At 46.9% G+C, this 24,681-nt stretch overlaps 1 protein-coding gene across 10 annotated transcripts in view; it reads right to left on the bottom strand.

The window, feature by feature from the left end:
* syne2b (spectrin repeat containing, nuclear envelope 2b) overlaps positions 1-24,681 on the bottom strand; it is a 107,075-nt gene that overhangs the window by 80,758 nt on the left and 1,636 nt on the right. For 6 of the 10 annotated variants that reach the window (XM_064324086.1, XM_064324113.1, XM_064324132.1 and 3 more), the window contains exons 5-37: positions 23,902-24,095; positions 23,228-23,392; positions 22,785-22,922; positions 22,526-22,627; positions 22,136-22,309; positions 21,834-21,992; positions 18,860-21,661; positions 18,540-18,674; positions 17,804-17,950; positions 16,207-16,391; positions 15,599-15,686; positions 15,220-15,317; positions 14,871-14,991; positions 14,471-14,622; positions 13,906-14,056; positions 12,999-13,606; positions 12,468-12,614; positions 12,079-12,229; positions 11,351-11,509; positions 10,703-10,870; positions 10,304-10,405; positions 10,021-10,218; positions 9,629-9,836; positions 8,825-8,937; positions 8,515-8,720; positions 8,264-8,371; positions 7,803-8,097; positions 7,366-7,710; positions 4,819-5,163; positions 2,468-2,812; positions 1,386-1,564; positions 833-1,148; positions 355-519 (exon numbers count right to left, since the gene is read on the bottom strand). In XM_064324086.1, the coding sequence (XP_064180156.1) occupies positions 355-519; positions 833-1,148; positions 1,386-1,564; positions 2,468-2,812; positions 4,819-5,163; positions 7,366-7,710; positions 7,803-8,097; positions 8,264-8,371; positions 8,515-8,720; positions 8,825-8,937; positions 9,629-9,836; positions 10,021-10,218; positions 10,304-10,405; positions 10,703-10,870; positions 11,351-11,509; positions 12,079-12,229; positions 12,468-12,614; positions 12,999-13,606; positions 13,906-14,056; positions 14,471-14,622; positions 14,871-14,991; positions 15,220-15,317; positions 15,599-15,686; positions 16,207-16,391; positions 17,804-17,950; positions 18,540-18,674; positions 18,860-21,661; positions 21,834-21,992; positions 22,136-22,309; positions 22,526-22,627; positions 22,785-22,922; positions 23,228-23,392; positions 23,902-24,095 (8,969 nt within the window). The remainder of the gene's footprint in view (positions 1-354; positions 520-832; positions 1,149-1,385; positions 1,565-2,467; positions 2,813-4,818; positions 5,164-7,365; positions 7,711-7,802; positions 8,098-8,263; positions 8,372-8,514; positions 8,721-8,824; positions 8,938-9,628; positions 9,837-10,020; positions 10,219-10,303; positions 10,406-10,702; positions 10,871-11,350; positions 11,510-12,078; positions 12,230-12,467; positions 12,615-12,998; positions 13,607-13,905; positions 14,057-14,470; positions 14,623-14,870; positions 14,992-15,219; positions 15,318-15,598; positions 15,687-16,206; positions 16,392-17,803; positions 17,951-18,539; positions 18,675-18,859; positions 21,662-21,833; positions 21,993-22,135; positions 22,310-22,525; positions 22,628-22,784; positions 22,923-23,227; positions 23,393-23,901; positions 24,096-24,681) is intronic. The other 4 variants (XM_064324150.1, XM_064324106.1, XM_064324159.1 and 1 more) reach the window with 4 other exon arrangements.

Genomic DNA, 24,681 nt, shown 5'->3' with positions numbered 1-24,681 from the left:
TTCACTGTTGCCTAGGTGAGTCCACCGTCTCCAGAATAATGCCTCTGACAAATGAACACTTTCAAGTTTCATTAACAGCCTCCCTGGACTTTTTGTCACCAAAAATAAAAAAATTGTGTTCTGCATATGCACATAATGTGTGAGTATAAGTATGTGTATCTGTATGTTTGTGTGCGTGCGTGCATACATGCATGCATGTATGCGAGTGTGTGTATGTGTGTGTATGCCGGTGTGTGTATATATATACGTACAGTGTGTAGATGTACAGTATGTGCATGTGTATCTGTGTGCATGCGTGTGTGTGTACGTGCGTGTGTGTGTGTGTGTGCGTGCCTGTGGGCCTAAGGGAGGTACCTTCAGCGTGTTAATGGTGCTCTGTAGGCCGGCTCTGTCACTAGGCAGTGCCCCTATTCCTTGCACTTGCTCGTGAAGCCAGTCCAGGGCAGCACTGTGCTGCTCCACAAGCTGAGCACAGAGACGCTCTGTCTGGATGCCCTCTTCCAGGCTCCCACAGGCATCCTGAACAGAGTAATTAAAGAGAACAAGTTAAAAGACAAATCCCAATCAGCCAGATCTTTATAAATGACTTTCTCAATTACATCATTTAAATAACACTCAGTAATGTTGGATTGGACAACAAGCTATTTTTACTGCTATATTATGTTATAATGCATGAAGAATGTATAACTGCTACTAGCCATTCTTAAATCTTATCAGCTTATTTAAACTGGCTCCATAGTGACTGTAGCCATAGTAACATCTCAATCGCCACTCATGTCTCACAAGTGCACCAGAAAGGCATGCATGAGGCCAATTGTGCAAGCCGGCTTACAGTCAGGTCTTTGAGCAGCGGGGGAACACATTTCTCTAGGGCCCCCCAGGAAGGGTCAATCCAGCTGGGGTCTTGAGTGAGCTGGAACAGCTCCGCACCCCGGGCTGGGAGGTCAGACAAGGCAGGGGTCAGGGCCCTGGTGCGGTTCAGCAGGTTACGCACGTGCTCCGCAGCCTGTCGGCGGTCACCCAGCCCAGGCCAGGGGAACCTCTGAGGGAGATCCGCAGTCTGCCGCTGGAGCTGCTCCACCCGGTCCTGGGCCTGCTGCTTTTGGCACAGGCAGGACATCAGACGCTCCACAAGCCCCTCCAACGTCCTGAAACAGTGGGGAAAAGAACACCACTGAAATCTGAGCGAAAAGTGGCCTGAAATGACGTTTAAAAGTGATCTTAAAGGCAAACAGCTGTATAGAAACAATGGCTACAGATTACTGCTAGCTACATTAAGACTTTTCTGGGAAAACACAATGAATCTCTGTCTACACCTGAAATCCATGAGCATTTCTCCACCTATGCACAGCTCCATGAGAACTGCCCAGAGAGAGGACGGTTACCTGAGCAGCTCCTCCGCAGACTGCACGACTCCCCTCCACTGATCCTCAGCATCTCTCACTGTCTGCAGGACTCCACACCTCCTGCTCTCCTCCAGGCCTTTCTGCTGGGACAGCCTGTCTCCACTCTGCCTCAAGTCCTCCAGTTTGGACTCTCCTTCACCCCTGGCACTCAGAAGAGCCTGAGAACAGAAACAGAGAGAGAGGGGGGGAGATAAATAGAGAGAGAGTAAAAGAGGGACCATAAGAGAGATCAAGAGAGAGAGGGAGAGAGATTGTTAAAGCAAGAGACAGAGAGAGAGAAAGTGATAGAGGGACAAAGAGAGAGAGAGGGAGAGATTGTTAGAGAGAGAGAGGGACAGAGAAATTCAAAGAGAGAGAGACAAAGGTTGTTAGAGAGAGAGAGAGAGAGAGAGATGGACCATAAGAGAGATCAAGAGAGAGAGGGAGAGAGATTGTTAGAGCGACAGACAGAGAGAGAAAAAGGGTTACTATACAACTGTAGGCTACATCTATCATTGTTTACCTGCTGCACAATTTTAAAGAAACTTTAAAAGAAACACCACATGGGAGATTATTTTTTAAACCCACAAAAATAATTTAATTAAACTAAAATGAAAACTAAAATTTATTTTGTGAAAATTTGTTGAGGATTTATATTGGTAATAAGAATTTGCTTGATTTGCAATTTGTAGAGTATTTGCTTTGTCTTCCAGAAAAGTAACATTTTTCAGGCAAATGATGAAATAAATTTGTTTCAATCTTCTGTAAACTATTTAACATTCAAAGCAAATCAAAAAATGAATAAGAATGAATTAAGGTTCTGCTTCTTATCATGGTAAATAGAAAAAATATTCATGCATTCTGGAAGAGCAAAAAAGAACTCTCAAATTACACAGACAGTTTAGAGAGGCTTTAAACTCATAAACTCGAAAATCTGAACTAATGAAAACTAACATGACAAAGATCTTTCGACCAGAGGGCCTGAAAAGCATGGAAAACAAAGCATTACTGGGTTCTCCATGAGGATGCTTTTCTTCTAACATGTTTAGATTTGAACATGTAAATAGTAGCATTTAACTGACCTGAACTTTCTGCAGTCTGTCTTCAATCTCCGCCTGCGTTCCCACAGTGCCTTTGTCCAGAGAGTGTACCCGCTGCTGCAGGTCTCCAATCCAGGCTCTGGTGCTTTCGGCCTGGGCCTCAAAGGCCTGAATCTCCCTGACCAGGGTGCTCTGGGCCTCCGCCTGTTTCTGCAGCTCCTCTGCAGACTGCATGACTCCTCTCCACTGCTCCTCAGCATCTCTCACTGTCTGCTGGACTCCACACCTCCTGCTCTCCTCCAGGCCTTTCTGCTGGGACAACCTCCGTCCACTCAGCCCTAAGTCCTGCAGTTTGGACTCTCCTTCATACCTGGTGCCGAGAAGAGCCTGAACATACAGGCAGCCCACAAGACAGTCAGGGTCAAACTATTTAATTTAACTGAACTAAACTAAATAAAAAAATTTATTGAATATACAGAGCAGGGGGAGCATTGCTCTTAACAAAGAACACATTTGCAATAAATTAAACTGTGAGTCTAGAGTCAGACAGGACAGTGAAATAAGCAGCAGGAATATATAACTCTGACCTTTATCTTAAATAGAGGTAAATACAAAACAGCTTTGACTGGAATTGTTGGAATGCATTAAATTGACGCATTCAAAAAGACAATGAGAACACGGAACAATGGTGTAAAATACCAGCCCAATTATATACGTAAATGTCAGCAGAACAAAAAACCAGCAATCACTATGAATAATCAGCCAACCAATCAACCAACTAGTCATTCCTCTCTGAAAATCTGTCCCAATTACTATCCTTGAAGGAAAAATGGGACATACAATGATCAGTGAGATGTTCAGGGATAGCAAGGATGAGAAGGTCCGCCGGGCAAAGTTCAAACTCAGAACAGGTCACAAGTTGTCAGTTAACAGAGCACTCAAGGAGATGCAGGTACGGCCGCAACATGCAGACATCATTGGGTTGGTGAACCCAGGTTGACTGGGTCTGGGATGTGCACCCAGGAAAAGCTGAAAGAAGGCAGACACAACAAAAAAAACACGCAGTATGGCGTAGAGGGAACTCTGAAAGGTGGAGGAAGAAATCCGGCAGGTCAGAGCCGTGGCCATGAAAAAACAGGACAGCTGGAGTCGGTGGGAGAGCGCACGGGAGAACACGCTGACCTGGCAAGACATCTGGAGCATGGAGGGGCAGCAGATCAAGTTTCTCGTTTGCTCGGTGTATGATGTTCTGCCTACTCCAATGAACCTCCACACGTGGGAGTTGGCAGAGAATCCTAGCAGTTCACTGTGTGAGAAACTAGCTAGCTTGGAGCACCTATTCTCTTCCTGACATGCAGGACTGACTTATGGAAAATTCTGGTGGCATCTGACCAAATCGTTGCACAGCTGGCTGCAGGACTGGAGCAAGCATGAAAGAAGGCAAAATCAGCTTAGCCGGTGCCCCTGTTTCATCAACTTTCTCAGAACACAGGAGAGTACAGCAAAGGTAGTGAGGAACAAATGAATCCTCACCACAACAGGTGACTGGAAGATGTGGGCGGATGTTGAGAAGCAGCTCAAATTTCTGGAGGAAATTACCAACACCAGCCACAGACCAGACATTGCCCTCTTGTCGAAAGGCACAAAACAAGGTGGTTCTCATTGAGGTCACAGTACCCTGGGAAGACGGGTCCGAAGAGGCACATGAGTGACAGCTCAAGAAATGCCAGGCTCTCATCCTCAAGAGTCAGCTGAAGGGATGGAAAGTCTGGAATCTGCCAGTTAAGATGAGCTGCAAGGGGTTTTACGGGGCAATCACTCTGGAGAACCCTGGGGCTCTTCGGCATTGATGGAGTGGCAAAAAAGAAGCTTGAGGCTGATGTCACCAAGCAAACAGAAGTGGCGCTCCGTTGGATCTGGTTGAAGAGGGAAGAGCAATGGAAGAGCCCCAAGCAGAGTCCGAGTGAGAAGGGGCTTGAGTTGAGTAGGGTTCCGAGCGGGTGTTTCCAGGATGCTGGTTTTGCCATCCAGAGTTCCAGAGGTGCTGTGGGCTAGACGAAAACCAAAGAAGAGGGTGCCCACTTGAAAACCCGATGAAGCCCTACCCAGCTCTCCACAAGTTAGGGGAGTCATACCAAGAAGGAGGAAAGAGGAACGATAGTAGTGCCACCAGCTCACAAAAGAAACAGGAAAAAAAAACCTGTCAGGTGTGTTAGCAGCAATGACCCTCATCATATTTTGCATGTATCCAGTTATTTCAAAAAGTAGAGGTTCCATAAAAAAGAAAAAGGTGAAAAGACAAATCAATGATATCTCTTTTCAGTTCTGTTTTTTAGGGCAACCAGGATGTAAGACACATAAAGAAGCAGAGTCAGACATATTGGCTCTCCAACCTGAACTTTCTGCAGTCTGTCTTCAATCTCAGCCTGCGTTCCCACAGTGCCTTTGTCCAGAGAGTGTACCCGCTGCTGCAGGTCTCCAATCCAGGCTCTGGTGTTTTCTGCCTGGGCCTCAAAGGCCTGAGTCTCCCTGACCAGGGTGCTCTGGGCCTCCGCCTGTTTCTGCAGCTCCTCTGCAGACTGCATGACTCCTCTCCACTGCTCCTCAGCATCTCTCACTGTCTGCTGGACTCCACACCTCCTGCTCTCCTCCAGGCCTTTCTGCTGGGACAGCCTGTCTCCACTCTGCCTTAAGTCCTGCAGTTTGGACTCTCCTTCATACCTGGTGCTGAGAAGAGCCTGAACATAAAGCCAGCCCAACAGATAAACAAATAGACAGACAGTCAAACACAAACAAAAAGACAGGACAGGACAAAGGATTCCATAATGTGCTTCATTCACATGTCCCCCAGAGCAAAAAAGATCCCGTATCCAAATGAGGGCTTACGTCAGGCCAGATCACATTTTTGCAGGACAGTACATATGCTGATCATCACAGATTCCCTAATCTACTCTGGGACATGAGAGAGCGGTAACATTCAGATGAGCTCTCACAGATGGCTTGCAGATGGTAAGAGAGGAAAGAAATGTGCTTTGCCAGCTCCTTTTCTTCTGTTTACTGACATGCTTTTTCTGCAACCTGCGGCTTCCTTCTGCTGTAGGCACTAGAAGCAAATGCAAGTAAACACTAAAAGATTTAAATGTCGATAAAGCTCTTTTACTGCCTTCCTGGAAAATGCTAGGATTCTTGGTGCAATATGACATGAGAAATTGTACCTCGGCTTAACAACTTCACTAATGTAGATGTATCAAGTCCTACTACTACTTGTAATTGTTCCAGTGAACACTTTTCAAGCAGTTAATGGATAATAAATTGTTTTGAGGTTTTCATTGAATGTTTACCCAGTATTGCCCTTCAGCATCCTGTACAGACATTCAGTATCCAATTAAAATAATTCATTATGAAATTCTGCCAGCAGCTCCTGTTCACTGTGAAGTTATATAGACAGCGAGGGACTTCCAGCAGCTAATCATGAATGAATATTAGTGTAATTTCAGTTTAATTTTTTAAATCTACCAAAAATACTCTTTCTCTTTAAGTATTTCTTTGGCTGACATTTAGGGAGACGAGAGGAAAATTTCTGCCTATTACGATCATAGGAAATGTTATTTGCTCTAGGTGAATTTTGGTCTTTTTGAGAAAAAATCTGATATACAATATCTTGCGATATGAAACAGGTCTGTCTTTCTCAGGATGTATCTTTGTCCTCAACCCAATGTATTGACCACATTACAGTTTTTAATCTTCTTTATCATTTCTTATTGTTTCCCTTTCATAAGGATCTTCCCAAATTTCTTTCACGAGCAGAATATGTGTGATGTAGGTGGCATGCATATTTCTTAAATAAAGCCACAAAACCAAAAGTTTAATTAAAATAAAACTTTTTGTAAAAAATCAATCATGTCATTTCCACTGATTGCTTCTGTCTGGCTTCTTTACTTGCACAGCATGCAATCTGTCTTCAATCAGACAGGCAGTAGATTTTGTATAAAATCATGAAGAGATGGAATAGCTGTTAAAGAAAAGTGCATCTGCAGGAGGGTTTATTGCAAGACTAGAGTCAGGTAGGTCATCCAAATGTGCAACAGACAATTTTAACTCTGACCCTTCACAGAAATAGAAGTAAATAGACCCCAGCTTTGACTGGAACAGTTGGAATGCATTTGTGGCATTCGGTCCGGCGGTGAACCAGATTGGTCTTGGCAACGCCGGCTGGTGGAGAGAGCACACGCACCAGGTTGCATTAACTAAACAGCCCAGGCGCTTAAAGGCGTGTTCCTCTCCACAGACTGGGGCCAAGACTGGGAGTACACAGCAAGACAGCAAGTTTCAGTTTTGTTTGAAGGAGCACATGATGGAGAAAGAAAACCGGTGCTGAAAAGCAGGAGAAACTGGTCAGCTGAAAAGTGGGCCAGCTATGATCAAAGACCTGAAAAGCTGCAGTTGTTTTTTTTTTTTGGCTTAGTTATTTTAGTTTGATATTTTAGTTTATTATTTTTTGCCCAGAACCCGTGAGGTGGAAGGATGAAGGTGTCTGTTCCTGTGTCTGATTTCGTGTTGGTGTGGGTGCGCTCTCTCTCTCCATGCGGTAACCAACGGTGCACACCCGGAACTGCCGCATCTCTCTTCCAGGGGTGTTACACCAGCGTATGACAGCATCAAATTGATACAACCAAAGGTGATATGAAAAAAAAGTGGAACAAAGGTAATACACCCATCAATTTAAATAGATGATAGAAGAAAATACATAAATATCATGAGACCGATTTTCCCTTCTCTGAAAATTTGCCTGAATTCCTTTCACATGAAGAATAAACAAGACGTGCAATCGCCAATGACCAAAGTCTGAAATATTGATCAATCTTTTTTTCCATTCCAAGGACCGACAATGTAAAGCACATACTGTAAAGAAGTTGAAGAAGACAGAATGGCTCTCTGACCTGAACTTTCTGCAGTCTGTCTTCAATCTCCGCCTGCGTTCCCACAGTGCCTTTGTCCAGAGAGTGTACCCGCTGCTGCAGGTCTCCAATCCAGGCTCTAGTGCTTTCGGCCTGGGCCTCAAAGGCCTGAGTCTCCCTGACCAGGGTGCTCTGGGCCTCCGCCTGTTTCTGCAGCTCCTCTGCAGACTGCATGACTCCTCTCCACTGCTCCTCAGCATCTCTCACTGTCTGCTGGACTCCACACCTTCTGTTCTCCTCCAGGTCTTTCTGCTGGGACAGCCTCTGGGCAGTCCACCTTAGGTCCTGCAGTTTGGATTCTCCTTCATACCGGTTACTGAGAAGAGCCTGAACACAAATGCAGCCAGACAATTAGGGTCATACAAATGAATTGACCAGAAAATTAAATTGAACTGAATATACAGAGTGGACTCTCTGACCTGAACTTTCTGCAGTCTGTCTTCAATCTCCGCCTGCGTCCCCACAGTGCCTTTGTCCAGAGAGTGTACCCGCTGCTGCAGGTCTCCAATCCAGGCCCTGGTGCTTTCTGCCTGGGCCTCAAAGGCCTGAGTCTCCCTGGCTAGGGCGCTCTGGGCCTCCGCCTGGCTGCTGAGCCGGGCCAGCAGACTGTGATACCGCTGCAGCAGCTTATCACTCTCTCTCACCAGTCTATCACTCCTCAGGCCTTTCCTACGAACTGCAACCACCAGGCTGTTGAGGCCCTCTACACGCTCACTGCAGCAAAGGGGAGATGAGCTCTGCATTTCTCCATCATAATCATCAATACCACAGTGAATATCTCATCACTATCACCATCATTGTTAAAGTCAGTACAATATATGGCAAATGTGTGTACATGTAAGATATTATAGACACACAATGTTCCTATAGTAGTGATTACCTTTCTTTGAGAACCTCTTCATGCAAGTGATTAAGCTCCTCCCCTTGAGCCAGCTTGTGTTCTCTTGCCTGCAGCCACGTGTTTACATGGCTGTATTCCTCCTGCAAGCTACACACAATACACACAAACACATTGCCAACTGCGGACGGAACTGAACACAAAGAATCCAATTATAGTAGACACCTGTCTCAGCCTGATATTTGCTGGAGAGAAAACTCCTATTTTAAAGAAACCAATGGTGAGCTGTGTACCTGTTGAGCGTCTGGAGGCAGTCCTCCAGGTGGCTGTGTCGATCCTGGCAGTGCGCTCTGAAGGTGGTCAGCTCCTTCTCTTGGTCCTGCAGCCAGACACCGAGAGGGTCCAGCTGCTCAGAGGGGAGCTTCTCCCCTGCCTGGGCCACACGCTCTTTCAGCTGGTCCAGTCTCCTCTCCCCCTCCTTAAACTCCAAGAACCCCTGCTGTAGAGAAACGGGAGGTGCATCAGCGAATCCATCCCAAGGCTTCATTAGGCAGCTTGTTCCTGGGGCGAACCGGTCTGCGGGCAAATGGGTCTGGAACTCACAGTGAGTCTCTGAATAGAAGCTTCCACATCCTCCCTCTGCTCCGGGTTCTCAAAGCACTCATTCACAGAGAGCTGGAGGTCCTGGAACCACTCTTCGAAGCCCTGGCACTCATCTGGAACAGAGATGGAGAAGACGTCCTGATGCAAAAAACACAATGAGAAATGCCTGACTTTGACCCGTTGACCCTTTACTTCTGACTGCACCCTTTGTTGTGGCACAACAGCTTGCTTATCCAGCCATTATCAGCTGATAGGACTTAATTATGCACCATATGGTCACAGTGGAATGCAGTACGGTTACTGCTGTAAGAGTTTGCCACCTGGAGTGTGCCCCCTTAAGCCGGCAGCATACTAAGTCATAATAAGTCGAATTTTCTTCAGCTTGCCGAAACCGAAGAAGTTCTCTGCGGCCGAAATTGTTTTATACTCGATGCGGTTTCCCAACCGCACGTAGCAACAAAAGTATCAATATTATTGTATTATGTATATATGTAATTATTGTAACGTTGCCGGCAGTGTGGTCTCCCTGGAGACGGGGAATCAGTTTGCGGAAATAAAACAAAATAAATCACGCCCACCGTGAATTTCTGACCAGTCACACACGATGTTCGCATTGGTGTCATCTGCGGTGATTTCGGCTAGTTAGAAAATCTTGGAGGTGCAAGAAGTGCCGAAAAAACTTCGGCAAGGAAATGCGTTTGTTCGTTTTCTCCGCAATCACGTCATTTTGTTCTTACGACCTCGCCGAACTTCGTTTCCGCAAGAAGTATGCTGCCCGCTTAAGTCTTCAATAGTCTTGCTCACCTTTGATGGCCCTGAGGAGGCCTCTCTCCACCTGCCCTTTCTTCTGACTGATCAGCTCCTGGGCGTGGCGGACGCTCTCCTTCAGCTGGGCCCCCTCGTCCATGAGGGCCTGCAGGGCGTGAGGGCTGGCCACGCTCCCCATGAGGCTGACCTCCTTGAGCAAGGAATCCGCCTCCTCAGCCTCCGACTGCAGCCGCTCCGACAGCTCCTGCAGAGACAGGCCACACGTCCTGACACTACTAAAGCACTACTAGCCCTGTCTGAAAAGTGCCCCCTTACAAAACTGGACTTCATGTTTTCCATACAAGGAATCATCATAACCCATTATTACAGCCACATATTCTAGAATTTCTGCATTTGCAGTTTCCCCTGGGTTGAGGTTGCATGGGTACCTGGGTGAGGAGCTGTGGGTTCTCTGACGAACTCAGAGTGCTCATGGCGGACTCGATGGCCTGCAGGGAAGACTGGCACTCGGAGATCCGCTCGGCGATGTGCCGCCTCACCGCCATCAGCTCCTGAAATACGTCGCTGTTGTCGGAGAACAGCTCCTTCACCTGCTCCATCTTCTTCCTCAGCTGGCTCTCCATCACCTGTGGGCGCGATTGAGGTGAGATAACCCAGGTTTCCTTCCACTTTGTAGCCCCACCCAAGGGAGGCTGCAGCACCGTCACTCACCTGCAGCTCCAGCGGAGATTCTTTGGTTTGGAGGAGCTGCTGGATCTCGGAGGACTTCCTGTGGAAACGCTCTATGTTCTCCTCCTGAGCCTGGATCTCATCCTGGGAACATGATACGGGTATGCACTTAATCCCTACACAATTCAAGCATGGACTGGAATTAAATGGAAAATTCTACAGAAGCCAGAAGCTCTTCTCCCTTTCAGTTAAACACAACAAAATTAAATACAGAGCAATCCTCCAGTTTCTTGTGACCTTTGTCTTTTATGTATGCTTTCTAGATTAGATAGAGAATATGTAATGCATTTCAATGGTTAAATTCACACATCCACACTTGTGACCTTATGACCTCATTAATGGTCATAGGAATGTGAAATCCTGGTGTGGTGGGTGCATTACCTGCAGCGCTATGACCTCATCTTCACTCTGGAAGGGATGTCTCTCAGCAAACATGGACATCTTTCTGTCCATCCAGCCGTCAACCTCGCCTCCCAGCAGCTGCAGCTTGTCCCACAGTTCCAGCCCCACATGCAGGTTGTCCATGTGGGCGTCTGTCTTTTCTGTCACCTGAAGCCCAGGGGGCATACAACCAATCAGAATCCTCTCTCCGGCAGCCATGTCATTACACAGCCGGTGTGTTATTATCGAGAGCTTTTGTCAGGAAAAAGGCAAGTTGGCTTTCTCAGGGGCAAGTGTTGCAAATGTGAGACCGATTCAGAAGATTTTATTTCTTTTAAGCAATCTTCATGTGCTTGATGCTAGAGCATGTTAGTGCTCCTTGGCAGTCTTGTAAACAGGTGGCTTCATAAACTTGGTGAAAATGGGGGAAAATGACAGTGGGGGCAGATTAAAATGCTATTTGTAAAATGAGGGTCATTGGCAGTGGGCACTGAAGCGATGTGGGTAACACACTGTGTGCTACATAAGGACACCGTTACCAGCTGTCTCCCATCACTCACAGTGACAGGCAGCAGGATAATGCCAAGCAGCTGGGGTGCTACAGATAGACCAATCAGGACGAGACAAACAAAGAGGTGAGAGGCTCACGTCCAGCCAGCGGTCCACCAGGGCATCGGCCTCGCTCTCGAACGGGGCGTCTGCGCACTCGGGGATCTTCTTCAGCTGGGACTGCAGCTGTCTGCACACCCCCCGGATCTCCTCAACCCCCTCCCCGAGACTGCCCAAGTCCTCCTTAATGCCATCAACCTGGAGAAAAGGACACACATGTGCACACACACACACACACAGACAAGCACGCACACACACACACACACAAGCACATGTATATGCACACACATAGACACACACGCACGCACACACTTAGTTCCTTGGGTTTTAACAGAACTCTCTCAACAATGCCCTACTCTCCAATAGACTCTAGACAATAGGCATGCAGCTGTTATCACTTGTGTTTACTGGGCCTGCTAATGAAAGGCACTACAAGAGACAATGAATTGTAAAAAGTGAAATTATACAAATGCAAAAAATACAAATACTAAATCTCCACTAAATACTAGAAATGTAAATTTGCAGTAAGGCTTAATTATATAGAACATTATCATATTCAACTGAAAAATTACATGCACAAAAATGCATTTGTCATTCAGAATACAAAAAGCAACAATAGGAATACACAATAGGGAAGAAGCACTGACAGGTAAATGCTAACTGCTTAAAAACAACATAAGATAGTGTGTGCCATCTAGTGGTGGATAAAATATTGAACTGTAAGGCATGAACCATGGATTTTTCACTCATGAACGTGTGGAGTATACCGTGGCTATAAGCCTCTGCAGGTTATCCTTGCCCATGTAAGAAGCCTGTTCACTGATGGTCTGCTCCGCCCTCTGCAGCGTGTTGCTCAGGCGACTGCGACAGTTCTGGAACTTCTTCAGCAGTTCCATGAGCACACGGCACTGCTCCAGCCTGCAAACCCAAACGCAGAGATTCCAGTCATTCAGTATGTGCGATGGTGGAGGGCACAGCGAGACAGTGCAGTTCCATCTACCCCAACATTTCTGTTTTCTCAGCCCTCTATTCTCTTACTTTACCATGCCCATACTTTATTATTATCCTTTGTCTCACCCCAAGCCCCATCCTTTCTTCCTCTGTTAGCTCACACTTTTTCTCTGTCACATTTTCTGTCTGGCTGACTCTCTCTCACCCCTCAGTCACCGCTCTCTGGGTGTCCTCCCATTGGCTCTCCAGCTCCTCCAGGGTATGATCGCCCTCCTCAGCAGCGCCCCGCAGCTTGAACAGCTCTGTGCGGTGTGGAGCCAGCCGGCTCTCAACATCGGTGAGGGCACGCATCCTGTAGGGGGCAGCAGAGAGTCAAAGAGTGAACACAGCCTTCGGCCTGCAGGGCAGACAGGTCCCAAAGTCCCAACCTGGCCTTCAGGCACTCAACAAAGCTCTCAAAAGAACTAAAAGAAGCAACACGCTTCAAACAAGGTCAGTTATTTTCAAACAAAATGTTTTACTCTCCACAGTTGATATCACAAAGATAACATAAGCTTGTGCTATAAAGGGCACGATTGTTACTGATGCTAACAATGCTTAAAAATAATAATAAAAATATAAAGATTACAAAATGTGATGTAAAAGTGAATTGTGTTTATTCCTGGACAAATAAAGGACGAGCTAAAAATAAGAAGCCACGTCTGAGTGTGTGGTGTTACGCATCACGCTCACGCACCGTTGCTGCACAGCGGGCAGCGTGGGCTCCCTCACGCCCTGGCGCTCCGCGGCGTCCTGGAGCTCCCGCAGCGCCCCCAGCAGCGCCCTCCTCCGCAGGCCCAGGGAGCGCGTATCCTGCTCCCGCTGCAGGCCCTCCTGCTGCCCGGCCAGGCCTCCGTCCGCCTCCTCCAGCCTCTCCTCCAGCGCCGACACCATGTCCAGGCAGGAGGCGGGCGCGCCGTCGCGGGTGACGCAGAGCCCCGCCCCCTCCAGCAGCCGGTCCAGCTGCGGCGCCTTGTCGGCCATGCTGCGCACGCTCTGCCGGATGTGCGCCAGGCGGGAGCGGCAGTCGCGCAGCACCTCGGCGTCCTCGCAGGGCGCGGCCCGCGTGCCGCCCACGTCCTGCCCCACGGTGCGCAGGGACATGAGGAAGCGGTCCAGCGCCCGTGTGGCCGCCTCGCTCTTCTTGCCCTGCTGCCTCAGCTGGTCCAGGGCGCGCTGGCAGCCCAGCGCCGCGCGGCTCAGCGGCAGCCTGTCCTCCGGGTCCAGCTCGCCCAGAGCCGGGCTGTCCTCGTGGGCCAGTCCAGACAGCTGGTCCATCTCCTGCTGGATGTCCTCCTCCAGGTCCTGCTCAGAGTGGAGAAGTCTGGGTTATGGGCAAAATCCTGAAAAGGACCTGAAAATACGATGATCCTACATTTAGTATTGTAAATCTACACAACATTTTTACAATATGGTATCGATTTCACATTTTCAAAGGTAATTTGGGCTATCACCAACCACTCTAAAATATGGTCTCAAGATCATGTTTTTGACTGGGTAAATCTTCATTTAAGACTATAAATTTACGAATGTTGCCTATTTCATATGATCTCTAGGTTTGATGAGACATTCAGCAGTATTTCCCCTGGTTCCACTCAGAGAACCTTTATATCTTGTAGACAGTTGGCGTCAGTGAGGGAGAAAGCGGTGACGTCCTTAGGCTTCTTGATGTAGTTGTCCAGGCGCTCAGAGATGTGACGGATCTGTTTCTCCCTTGGGTCGATCAGCCCAACTGCCGTCTGGAGGGATTTTATCCTGAGGCACAATAAAGACATGCCTCTTAGCAGACTGTGCTTGCAGCACACTGGATGTGTCTTGTGTGCCAGAAATGTAGGTACAGTATGTTTGTGTATTTGTGAAATCAAGTGTAATGAGGAACTTCTTGGTCATTCACATAGGACATAGTAAACGCAGCAAATAGTTTAAGTCTGTTTCAGTGAGAATAGTAAAAAAGGGAGATTATGTGAAACAGTGTGTGCATATTTATTAACCTAGCAATATAATACACATTAAATTAGATTTTTTTATGGTATGCCATAATTAAAGCACCCATTATCATACTGTATTCATATATCATAAAGTTATGTTGTGTTCGAGGTGTTGTGTGCTTTATGACTAATCAGTGACTTGCACACAGTATAGAGTGATTGGTGTTGCATTGCATTGTACCTCCCCTGTAGACAGATCTGCTGTCTTTGCCACTCTTGCATAAGTTCAGTCTTGTCCTGCACCAATCGATGCTCTTCACCTTTAAACTTGGAGCACTGGGTGCCCTGAAGCGCAAACTCACACCAGAGCTGTTCTGTCTCCTTCTGCAGAGCCTGGGCCACAGAGACCATACAGTTAGGATCCATCAAAATTTCACATTCAATATATGAGTATTCTGAATGACATAATTATGTCTTTAACTTTTTATTTTGCTGGCTGTAACAAACCACATCCTGAGGTGCGGTTAGATATTCTAATGAGTCCAGAAATTTCACTCTTAGACTACATTATTCACTGGGAAGTAAATGACATGGGGAAGACATTGATCTGAGCATCAAGAGGACAGTGGGAATGGTCAGACCTCCAAATCCTGCAGTTGGGTGTGCAAGTCAGCAGGAGTGACAACTTCTGGGGGAAATGACTGGAGACTCTGCTTGTTTTTGGCCAGCTGGGCCTGGAAGGTGATTCTTGAATCTTGATATCTGGATACAAAAAAAAACATAAGCATCTAGTAGACTTTCTTTTCTTTCTCACTCCACGGTGGCAATGGTGGAGTCTTAAACCTCTGTGAACGGGATTAGCAACAGTAACAGTAAATGACCCAAGGTGCTCTGGGGGGAACACAATACTAAATCCCATAATCATTACCTTTAATGTTGCAGTGAAATGCTGTTTGCCTTTGACAGACGGAAAGAGATTTAATACCGTACCTTGCCAATGCTTCCCGTTTGGCTGGGTCATCTTCAATTACAATTTTTTCAACTTTCTTCACCTCCACTGTGTCTGCCCCAATAATCACCTGGGTAACCTAAACATCATGTCCACCTCCATTAACACTTTACACACACCATCATCATTACATTAGACATATAGCAGTCGCTCTAACCCAAAGTGACTTACACAGCATTTTGATAGCCATAAAGTTATCAAAATGCTGCCAGCATTATGTAATAAGCCATTTGAATAATTTGTTGAAATATCCTAATTACTGTGTTTAATACTACTGTTATCCTTATCACAGATATATTTTGCATTCATTGAAAAGGATGAGCTGGGTTTAACAATGAGCAGCAAACAGCGGAACAGTACCTGAGGGCTGGCTTTGTCACGTGGGGCGTCTAACAACATCGCAGTCTCTCTGTGCTCAGCCCTGTCTTTAGCAAGCTCTACAGGGTGCCTAGGAAATAACCCAAAAATAACAGGAAGTCAGCTAATGAGAAGGGAAAAGCACTACTTAGCACAGACTTAAGTCAAGGCTAATGGACTCCCAAATGCATAATTAGAGGCTCACAAAAGGAATCGTACTTCTCCTGATGGAACCTGCCTTTCATGTGGCCAAATATGCAAGGCACATGTGCACTATTGGAATTACAGGAAATCCCATCACCAACAGGACATTAATAAAGTACTTTAGTGGATCTGGTGCCTACTAATTTGTCTGAATGAGGATAATTCAAGACAAAATGTGTAATGGTACAACAATGATAGTATGTATCGATGCACATTTGTGTGTGTGATTGCGTGTATTCGTGCGTATGTGTGCGTGTGTGTGTGCACTGTATGCATGCACTGCATACACGTTATACGTGCAAACGTACTGGAACAGGTGACACACTATCAAAGAGAACAACACTTACGCACACCATACAGGTTATTCATACTCGTTAGGCCTACGGCGTCACTCCTCTCTGTCTCACCCAGGCAGCGAGTCCCTGTCTCCGCTGAACTGGCGCTGTATGGCCGCGAGCCTCCTCTCGCACTCCTGCAGCTGAGCCTGCGCCAGGCGGTGCGCGTCCTCGGGGCTCAGCGTGTCGCACAGCTCCTTCAGCGCCTCCAGCTGCCGCCCGGCCAGGAGGAGGTTGCCCTCCGAGGAGAAGCACGTCTGCAACCGTGGCAAGAGGAGAGCAGCGGTCACTCCACAGTCCAAAGGCCAAAGCCCCCCCCCACCCACTGGTGTTGACAAAGTGAATTTAATCCAACCCAACACCAAAACAGAGTACCCTGCACCCTCGCACCATGACTGCAATAATTAGACATGTTGATGGAACAGAAAAGACAGCTACATGTGATTGATGACATGTCAGAGCACGACGGAGAAAGTCAAAGGAAAATAAGCAAAAAATGGGAGGAGCTGGAAAGCCGTAAAGTGGGCCAGACATAAGCCGTGAACTGAAAAGTTACCGCTCAGTTTTGCCTTCTTTTGTCTTTATTGTTTTAGTTTGTTGTTATATATTGCTTTCACCCATAATCCGTAAGGGGGAAGGGTGAAGATGTTCATTTATTTGTCTGTACAATAAATGTGTTTTTAATAAGTATTACAGTAAATATATTAGATACAGTAAGCATTCTGAAGATGGTCTCTAGATCAGGAACTGTGACAATAGTGTCCATTAACACACACAAACAAACATTAAATACAGTAATACTCAAACAATCTGATTACTACAAACTACAGCAGTTCAATGGCAAACGCAAATACCTTGAGGTTACCATTATTCAAATATCATTCTTCTTGGCATGAAGACATAAGGTTAATAGCTATGTACTCGCAGCTGCCAACTGCCAGTTCAAACAAATACATCAGTATGAGCTGTTTGATCTTCAACGGCAAAATTTGATTACACTTGTAAAGGCAGTTGACACTGGCAGGGTCAAATAGCTAGCCCATATTTTCTGGCAGTGAGGGAAAATGAAACTTCTGGACACTGATATATACAGGAACAAATTTCATGGCAACAAACTCGATGCAGATTTTCTGAATTCCTAGGTCTGTTTATAGGGTTTATTTATTAATGCATTTAAAATCTATTTATGTGAAAGTTTGGAAGCAAGCATGTACAGGCAGTGCATTAAACATTTGGTGTGTGGTTTGTATTGAATCATATTCATAAACCTGTTCAGATATACGAGGTCTGCATTTTTGCAACTAAACCTCAAGGCTCATTACTGTTACTAATAACATTTCAGAAGCATACCGGTGAGTTGCTGAACATGTTCTCCAACTGCTAGCAGGAACATAAAGGCATGTCAGTTAGATCGCTACCTGTGGGGCATGCTGCGCTTGAAAACAGGGGCAAGCATGCTACCATTGTGATGCAATGTGATATTCACTGTTGCTTTATATTTAAATTTGAATAAGTAAGACTTAATGCAACTGATTCATTGAAATTACAGTCAATAATAGGGTTAATAGATTAGAAAGTCACAGTCACATTATTACGTGCATGCACATTAGACACCATGAAACCCATGCACCCTTCCATGCAGTGAAGTTAGTATGAGACATTTCAGTACCTGGTGCTTGTGACCAAGATTAGAGTGAGCGCTGGACCTCTCTTTGTTAATATGCATCTCACATTGCAAAGCAGCTGAGTGAAAGTCTCTTCGCACAATCTCAAACCGTAAGTGCTTCAAAAATGCTCCTATCTCTAAACGGACAGCCTGGGTGAAAAGTGAAAAATTTGAAATGCTTAGAGTAACAAGTTAAGGATGTATATTAAGGTGTTACAGTAACACATATGAATGCTTTTCATTGATGCTTGGGAATAAGTATTGGAATAATCAGGCTATCACTATAAGGATTCCTTTTTTTACAGGAATTTTTCACATTTTGCATAAACAACTTAAATGTGTTGTATTCAAATCACAACAGGGGCAGGAAAGACTGATGCTCTGTAAGAGAGGATGTGAATGATAATAAACACAGGGTTTCGTCAGTATATGCAGCATAGCACTACAATATCTGCATTTCCAAACATGCAAACATATATTCACACAACAATACATCTTAATTTCCTACCATGTACTCACACAAATACCGTACACAGCACTGTAATTTCCAACAAAATATACAGATATACAGTACACATACACTCCATACTCATACACTGGATCATTCCCCATAGTACAATAACAATACCAAGACAACTATAAGTGTAAAACAATCTTGACATCAGTCACGCGCTCTGTTAAGAATTCAGAAGTATTATAGGTTTTATTTCCCTAGAGGCGCAAAGGAAAGTCGTCCTACCTCCCACTGTGTCCTCACTGACTCAGTGAAAAATTCCAGGTCTCTTAGCTGAGCAACAGTGCAGAAAGCCTCCATACCCTCTGCTGCTCTCAGGAACTCCCCAAGGAGTTCAGGGTCCAAGGCCTTCAGGGTCTCCTGGGAGTGGGAAGAGACCATTAAGTATAATGTTCAATATTTGTTGAAAATACAAGTTGTACAATTTTGAGATAGCAAGAAAGAAATGATACCATTTGTGCTATACAACAAATGCAATTGTTATTTGGGAAATGTACAGTATTTTAAGCTGTTTTTCCTTTTCCCCCACAAAGTTCAATGCCTACCTCCTTTCTTTCCATTTCCTTTTTTGAGATTTGTGTATCATGGAAGATTGTAATGGCCTCCAGGATGTGGTCTTGTAAGCAGTGTTTGGCATCCTCAAATCTGTCTCGAGCCAATGCCTGTGCTTTGCTATAAGCCTCTGTGTAAGCCTGAGGTGGAGCCTGAGCCAAGGCTGGGGCCTTGGTACGGGGTACAGCCTGGGCCTGGGGTTGGGCCTGAGGTTGGGTCTGGGCCTGAACTTGAGCTAGGGTCTTAGCCTCAGGTTGAGCCTGGACCTGGACATGAGCTTGAGACTTGGCCTGAGGTTGAGGCTGGACCTGGACATGACCTTGGGTCTTTGCCTGGGATTGCGCTTGGTCCTGACTCTGGACCCATGTCTGAGGTTGGATTTGTCTGTGGGTCGGTGGATATGTTTGTGGAAATGTTTTGATTTCAGTTGGTGTCCAAGGCTTAGGCTGGGCCTGGGTGTGTGCCTGAGATTGAGACCCCTGCTGGGGCTGGATTTGTGATTGTGCCTGAGTCTGGGTCAATGGCTTGGGCTGGATTTGAGGATGGGTTTGAACCTTTGTTTCAGCCTGGATCTCAGGAGCAGTTAGTGGATAAACCTGTGGCAATCCTTGAGTTCTGGTATGAACCCATGGTTGAGGCTGGATCTTAGCTTGTGCCTGGGGGTGATATTGCACTTGATTCTGGGTATAGACTAATGGCTGAGCCTTGGACTGAATTTGGACTTCAGTTTGGGGATGAGCCCATGACTGAGGCTGGACCTGAACTTGAGCCTGAGCCTGGACCTTAGGTTTAACTTGGACTTCAGTCTGAGAATGAGACCAGGGCTGAGGTTGGACACTGGCTTGAGAATGGGTCTGGGCCTGAGGTTGAACCTGGAGCTGGGTCTGGGGTTGAGCCTGGGTATTGGCCTGGGGTTGAGCATGGACCTGGGCCTGGGGTTGAGCATAGACCTGGTCCTGGGGTTGAGCCTGTAACTGGGCCTGAGGTCGAGCCTGGATGTGGTCCTTTAGTTGAGCCTGTATCTGGACCTGGGGTTGAACATGGACCTGGGCCTGGCATGGAGTCAGGACCTGGGTCTGGGGTTGAGCATGCACCTGTGCCTGGGGACGATCCTCGGCCTGGACCTTCGATTGAGCCTGGACCTGAGCCTTTGGTTGAGCCTGGACCTGGGCCTGGGGTTGAACATGGACCTGAGCCTGGAGTGGAGCCCGAACCTGTGCCTGGGTTTGAGCATGGACCTGGGCCTGGGGTTGAACATGGACCTGGGCCTGGAGTGGAGCCCGGACCTGTGCCTGGGTTTGAGAATGGACCTGGGCCTGGGGTTGAATCCTGACCTGGGGTTGAGCCTGGAAATGACCCTGGGTTTGCACCTGGACCTGGGCCTTGGGATGAAACTGGACCTGAGCCTGGCTATGAGCAGGGACATGGGCCTGGGTTTGAACCTGGACCTGGGCCTTGGGATGAACCTGAACCTGGGTCTGGGTCTGGGTATGAGCCTGGACATGGGCCTGGGGTTGAGCCTGGAACTGAGAATGGGGTTGAGCCCAGACCTGGGCCTTGGGTTGATCATGGATCTGGGCCTGGGGTTGAGTCTGGACATGACCTTGGAGGGTTTGAACCTGGACCTGGGCATTGGGATGAACCTGGACCCGGGCCAGGCTATGAGCCTGGACATGGGCCTGTGGTTGAACCTGGACCTGGGCCTTGGGTTGAACATGGACCTGGGGCTGGGTTTGAATCTTGCCCTGGGCTTTGGGTGGAGCCTGGACCTGAATCTGGGTATGGAATAATGGCTGATGCTGGATCTTCTCTTCTGGCACTGCTGTTGTGTGTGTCCAAGCCTGGGTTTCGGTCTTTTTTTGCATCCAGGGACGATTCTTGGCACGGGCCTGCAGCTTTTGAGCTTGTGACTGTGCTGAGATCTGGGAATGGTAGTCAGGAACGGAGGACTCAAGCACAGCCTGGGGGAAATGTTGATCACCTGCTTGTTTAAGGACATGGGGCTTGACTTGGGTCTGAGAATGAGTTTTATCCAGGGTGATCACATGAGGTTGGGTCTGAAGCACAGGCTGGACCGGGGCCTTAGTGTCAGGCGGGACTGGATCCTCAGTGTAGGACAGAGGCTTAGACACTGCCTGGGCGTGAACTAGGGCATGAACTGTAGCGTGAGTTTGGGGATGGGTCTCTACCTGAGGCTCTGACGGTGACTGAGGCTGGGGCTTTGAGCGAGTTACTGCCTGTGCATATGTGAAGGTTTGTAGTGGAGGCTGGGACTCTGAGTAATGCTGGATATGCACCTGAGGTACTGGCTGTGGATGCATCTTGCCCTGAGGATGGGAACGAGCTTGGGGTTGCGGTTGGGGTTGGGGTTGGGGTTGGGTCTGGGGCTGAGACAGGGCCTGGAGCTCAGCTAGAGCACCAGGCTGAGCCAGGGATTGGGGCTGAGTCTGCATTGGTGAGTGAAGAGAGGGTTGGGGATGGTGCTTTGTTAGAGGTTGGGGATGAGCTGGAGGTTGGTGCTGTACTAGGGGCTCAGGCTGAGCTAGGGACGGGGGAAGCTCTTGGGGCAGGGGTTCCTCTTGCGGGTGGGGCTCAGGCATATCCTGGGGCTCATCCAGAGATTGTGTCTCAGTCGTCATGACCCGGGACTCAGTGGCAGTGTGGAATTTTGTGTCAGCTTGAGTTTGGGGTACATCCTCTGTGTATGACTGGATGAAGATCTTAGGAGGAGGCTGATCTTCAGTGGGACTTCGGTCTCGTCTAGCCCCAAGAGAGCTGAGCATCCCAACAGCTTCCTAGAAGTGCAGATAACAGCTTAGTCCTTTGCCTATACAATCAGTTAAAACTAGGAGAAAACAGAGGTAAACACAGCTATATATGAATGGCAGGTAAGGACCATCCTTATGAGAGTCAATATCACTGGCTTTCAGCATAATGAAGTCCAAAAAATAGAAGTGGGCTAAACACCTGTGAGTGTGCAACAGCTGCTCTGACCCTGTCCTGCATTCCTGATGCAATCAGGTACTGCAAGGGGGAGTTCTTCTGCCCAGTCATCACCATGACCTGGAGGTCTTGCTCCTCAGTCACTACTTGACCCTCTAATTGAAGGGCTCGAGAGATAAACATCTACAGGAACAAAAGGTTACACAATGAGCTGCATGAACACAAATCACACATGGATGGAGATTTGGGTTGAGACGCCTTTGCACTCAAATGAGATGTAACGAATGGGAAAGAAATAAAATGAGCCAATAAATGATGGTGCTTACTCTGGCCCTGGGGTCCTGGCTCTGGCCATATTTCCATTCCTCTTTCAGGAGCTGGTAGAGCTCCCTGGCCTCAGTTTCACAGTGCTGAAGCTCCGCCAGCCGGCCATCCAGGCTGGACACACTCTGCTGCAGCTCCTCACAGACCTGCTCTGCTCCATGCAGTGTCTTCACCACCTTCATCACAAACACACACACACCGCACACCTCATTGTTGATGTCTGCACAAAAACACTTAGGTAACATGTAACAGTTCACTTTCCAAATATCAGGACAACTCAAAAAGTTATGAGAACTGTACATAAGTTATTATAACTATGCATGACATACATTTAGAAAGCCCCAAATGTAGACAAAGAGAAAACATCAGTGGAGTGAAGCATTATGGTGCACCTCAGGGAGCGTATGTCTGAGTTTCTGTAAAGTCTCAGCTGAGCAGTCTGGGAACTGGGCGAGCGAGTCAACGTCCACATCATTTATCTTCTCCATCATGAACTGAAACAGAGAGGAGGAATAATTGCCAAACAAACTTCAATCGATCAGCCATGAGCCAGTACACCATACCTTGCACATCAGAAAGACTATGATAATAAGATATCCCACACAACAGGCACACACCCAAACAGGCAACAATGACAAAGACAGACAGTACCTGTAGCCTCTTTCTGTAGGTACGCAAAGGGCCAGACAAAGCCTCCACTGGTTCCTTCAACAGCTGACTGGCCTCGCGGCAGAGAGCCTGCACAGCCTGGGGGCTATGTGGGCTGGCAGGAGGCCGGGAGGTTCCATCCTTGACAGGGAGCAGGATCATGTTTATTACAATGTGCCCAACCTCACAATTTATGGCCTAAGTTTCTGCTTCAGTGATAAAGCAGGATTTGGACTTGATGATCGTATCCACAGCATAAAGATGTTACTACTGTATGTCCATGTATAATATTGTACAGGTAAACACCTCACACATATGATACGGTACAACATGTCAACACACTGTAGAACTTTCATACAGTGTCAAAAATACTTATGTAAATACTGACCTGAGGTAATTATGGAATACAAAGAATTGCAGAATATAAAGGAACCATCCACACTTACCAATGTGGTTCTCTTGACATAGTCAGCCCAGTGCATGTTGACTTTGCGCATTTCGTCTGCCAGGGCGCGGCTTGTCTGTGGACTTGTCACCTCCGTGAGGAAGTTTCCCACTTCGTTCAGGTGAGCCTGGCAGGAGCTCCACTTTGACATACATTCAGATGACACCTGGTGAAGGAGGGGACAAGTCGAGAGATGAATAACTGCTCATTCAGAACAACAAACAAAAGGGAGAAGCAGTGCCCGAGTTTCACCTAGCAACCAGACAAAGGTCACTCGCCTAAAGCAATTTCATTATAAATAATGCCAGCCAACACAAATGATTTCCTGTTACCTTTGGAATTGTTTTTTGTATGCAGTACATAGTAGGCTGAATTCACAATGTGCATTGCACTGCCATATAAATACTGTCAACAGTACAACAGACAGATTAAGCTTAACTTCTCCAGACACTCACTCTCAACATAAAATTGGGCAGAGTATGAAAAATGGTGAGAATAAATCAGAATGAACTAGAAAAGATCCCTTGGATACTCACAGTATTATACCCACATAATGTTAATTCACCTGCTAACCTTTCCCATTGGCTACACCATACTAAGTATGTCAGTGAGCGTTTTTTACAGTCTTGGTAATGACGGTGTCTATTTTAGGAGAGGACCGGTCTCGAGAGCTACCTCTGCTCTGTGAGAATGGGACTGTGACTCCTGGGCAAGCCAGGCCTGCAGAGAGCTCAGGCAGTCACAGTAAGAGTCCCAGGCTGACAGCACGCGGTTCATGGTGCTCTTCACCGCCGACACCGCCTCCAGACACACCGTGCTCCGGCCTTCCAGATCCTTCATCTGCTGGGTGACTTTCTGGGAGTCCGCAGCTGTCGGAGGCAGGGGTCGAGGTGGGGTCATGGAGGAGAGGACAGTGAGTGTGTGTGTGGGCACAGGGGGAAATCATAAATCAGTAATTGCTATATTTTGGATACGCTATCATAAGGCGCTGCATGGATAAAATATGTTTTATTTAAAAAATCAATGAACATGATCTTTAAAATACACAGATGTGTACATGAAAATAATCACTCTGTGTGGTAGCCTACTAAAGACAATACATTCCAAAGGGAGCTGAGAGAGAGAGAGATGTGAAAAGTCACCACTGTACTAGAAAAAAAATCACTGCTTAGGCATCACACTCCACTCAGAGAAGTCTGTTAGCTATATGAATTTAGTGTTTTACACTTACGACAACTGGGACAAAATTAACCTGCCATGATAATTTATGTTTTTAGTTTTCATTTATGAGGTGGGAGGTATTTACTTTGCAAGTGGGAGGTATGCGAAATGACAAGCTCCAATGTAAACCCACATATTCTTCTTCTAAAAGCACTCCAAAAAGAACAATTTCACAGTAAAATGATTCCCCTGGTTCTCTGCCTATGCTCAGCCAAGTTTTAAACAATTTTTCCT

This window comes from Anguilla rostrata, chromosome 1 (assembly GCF_018555375.3).
Source record: "Anguilla rostrata isolate EN2019 chromosome 1, ASM1855537v3, whole genome shotgun sequence".
NCBI lineage: Eukaryota > Metazoa > Chordata > Actinopteri > Anguilliformes > Anguillidae > Anguilla > Anguilla rostrata.
The sequence above is the reverse complement of the archived record's forward strand: the minus strand, read 5'-3'. Positions and strand labels throughout refer to the sequence as shown.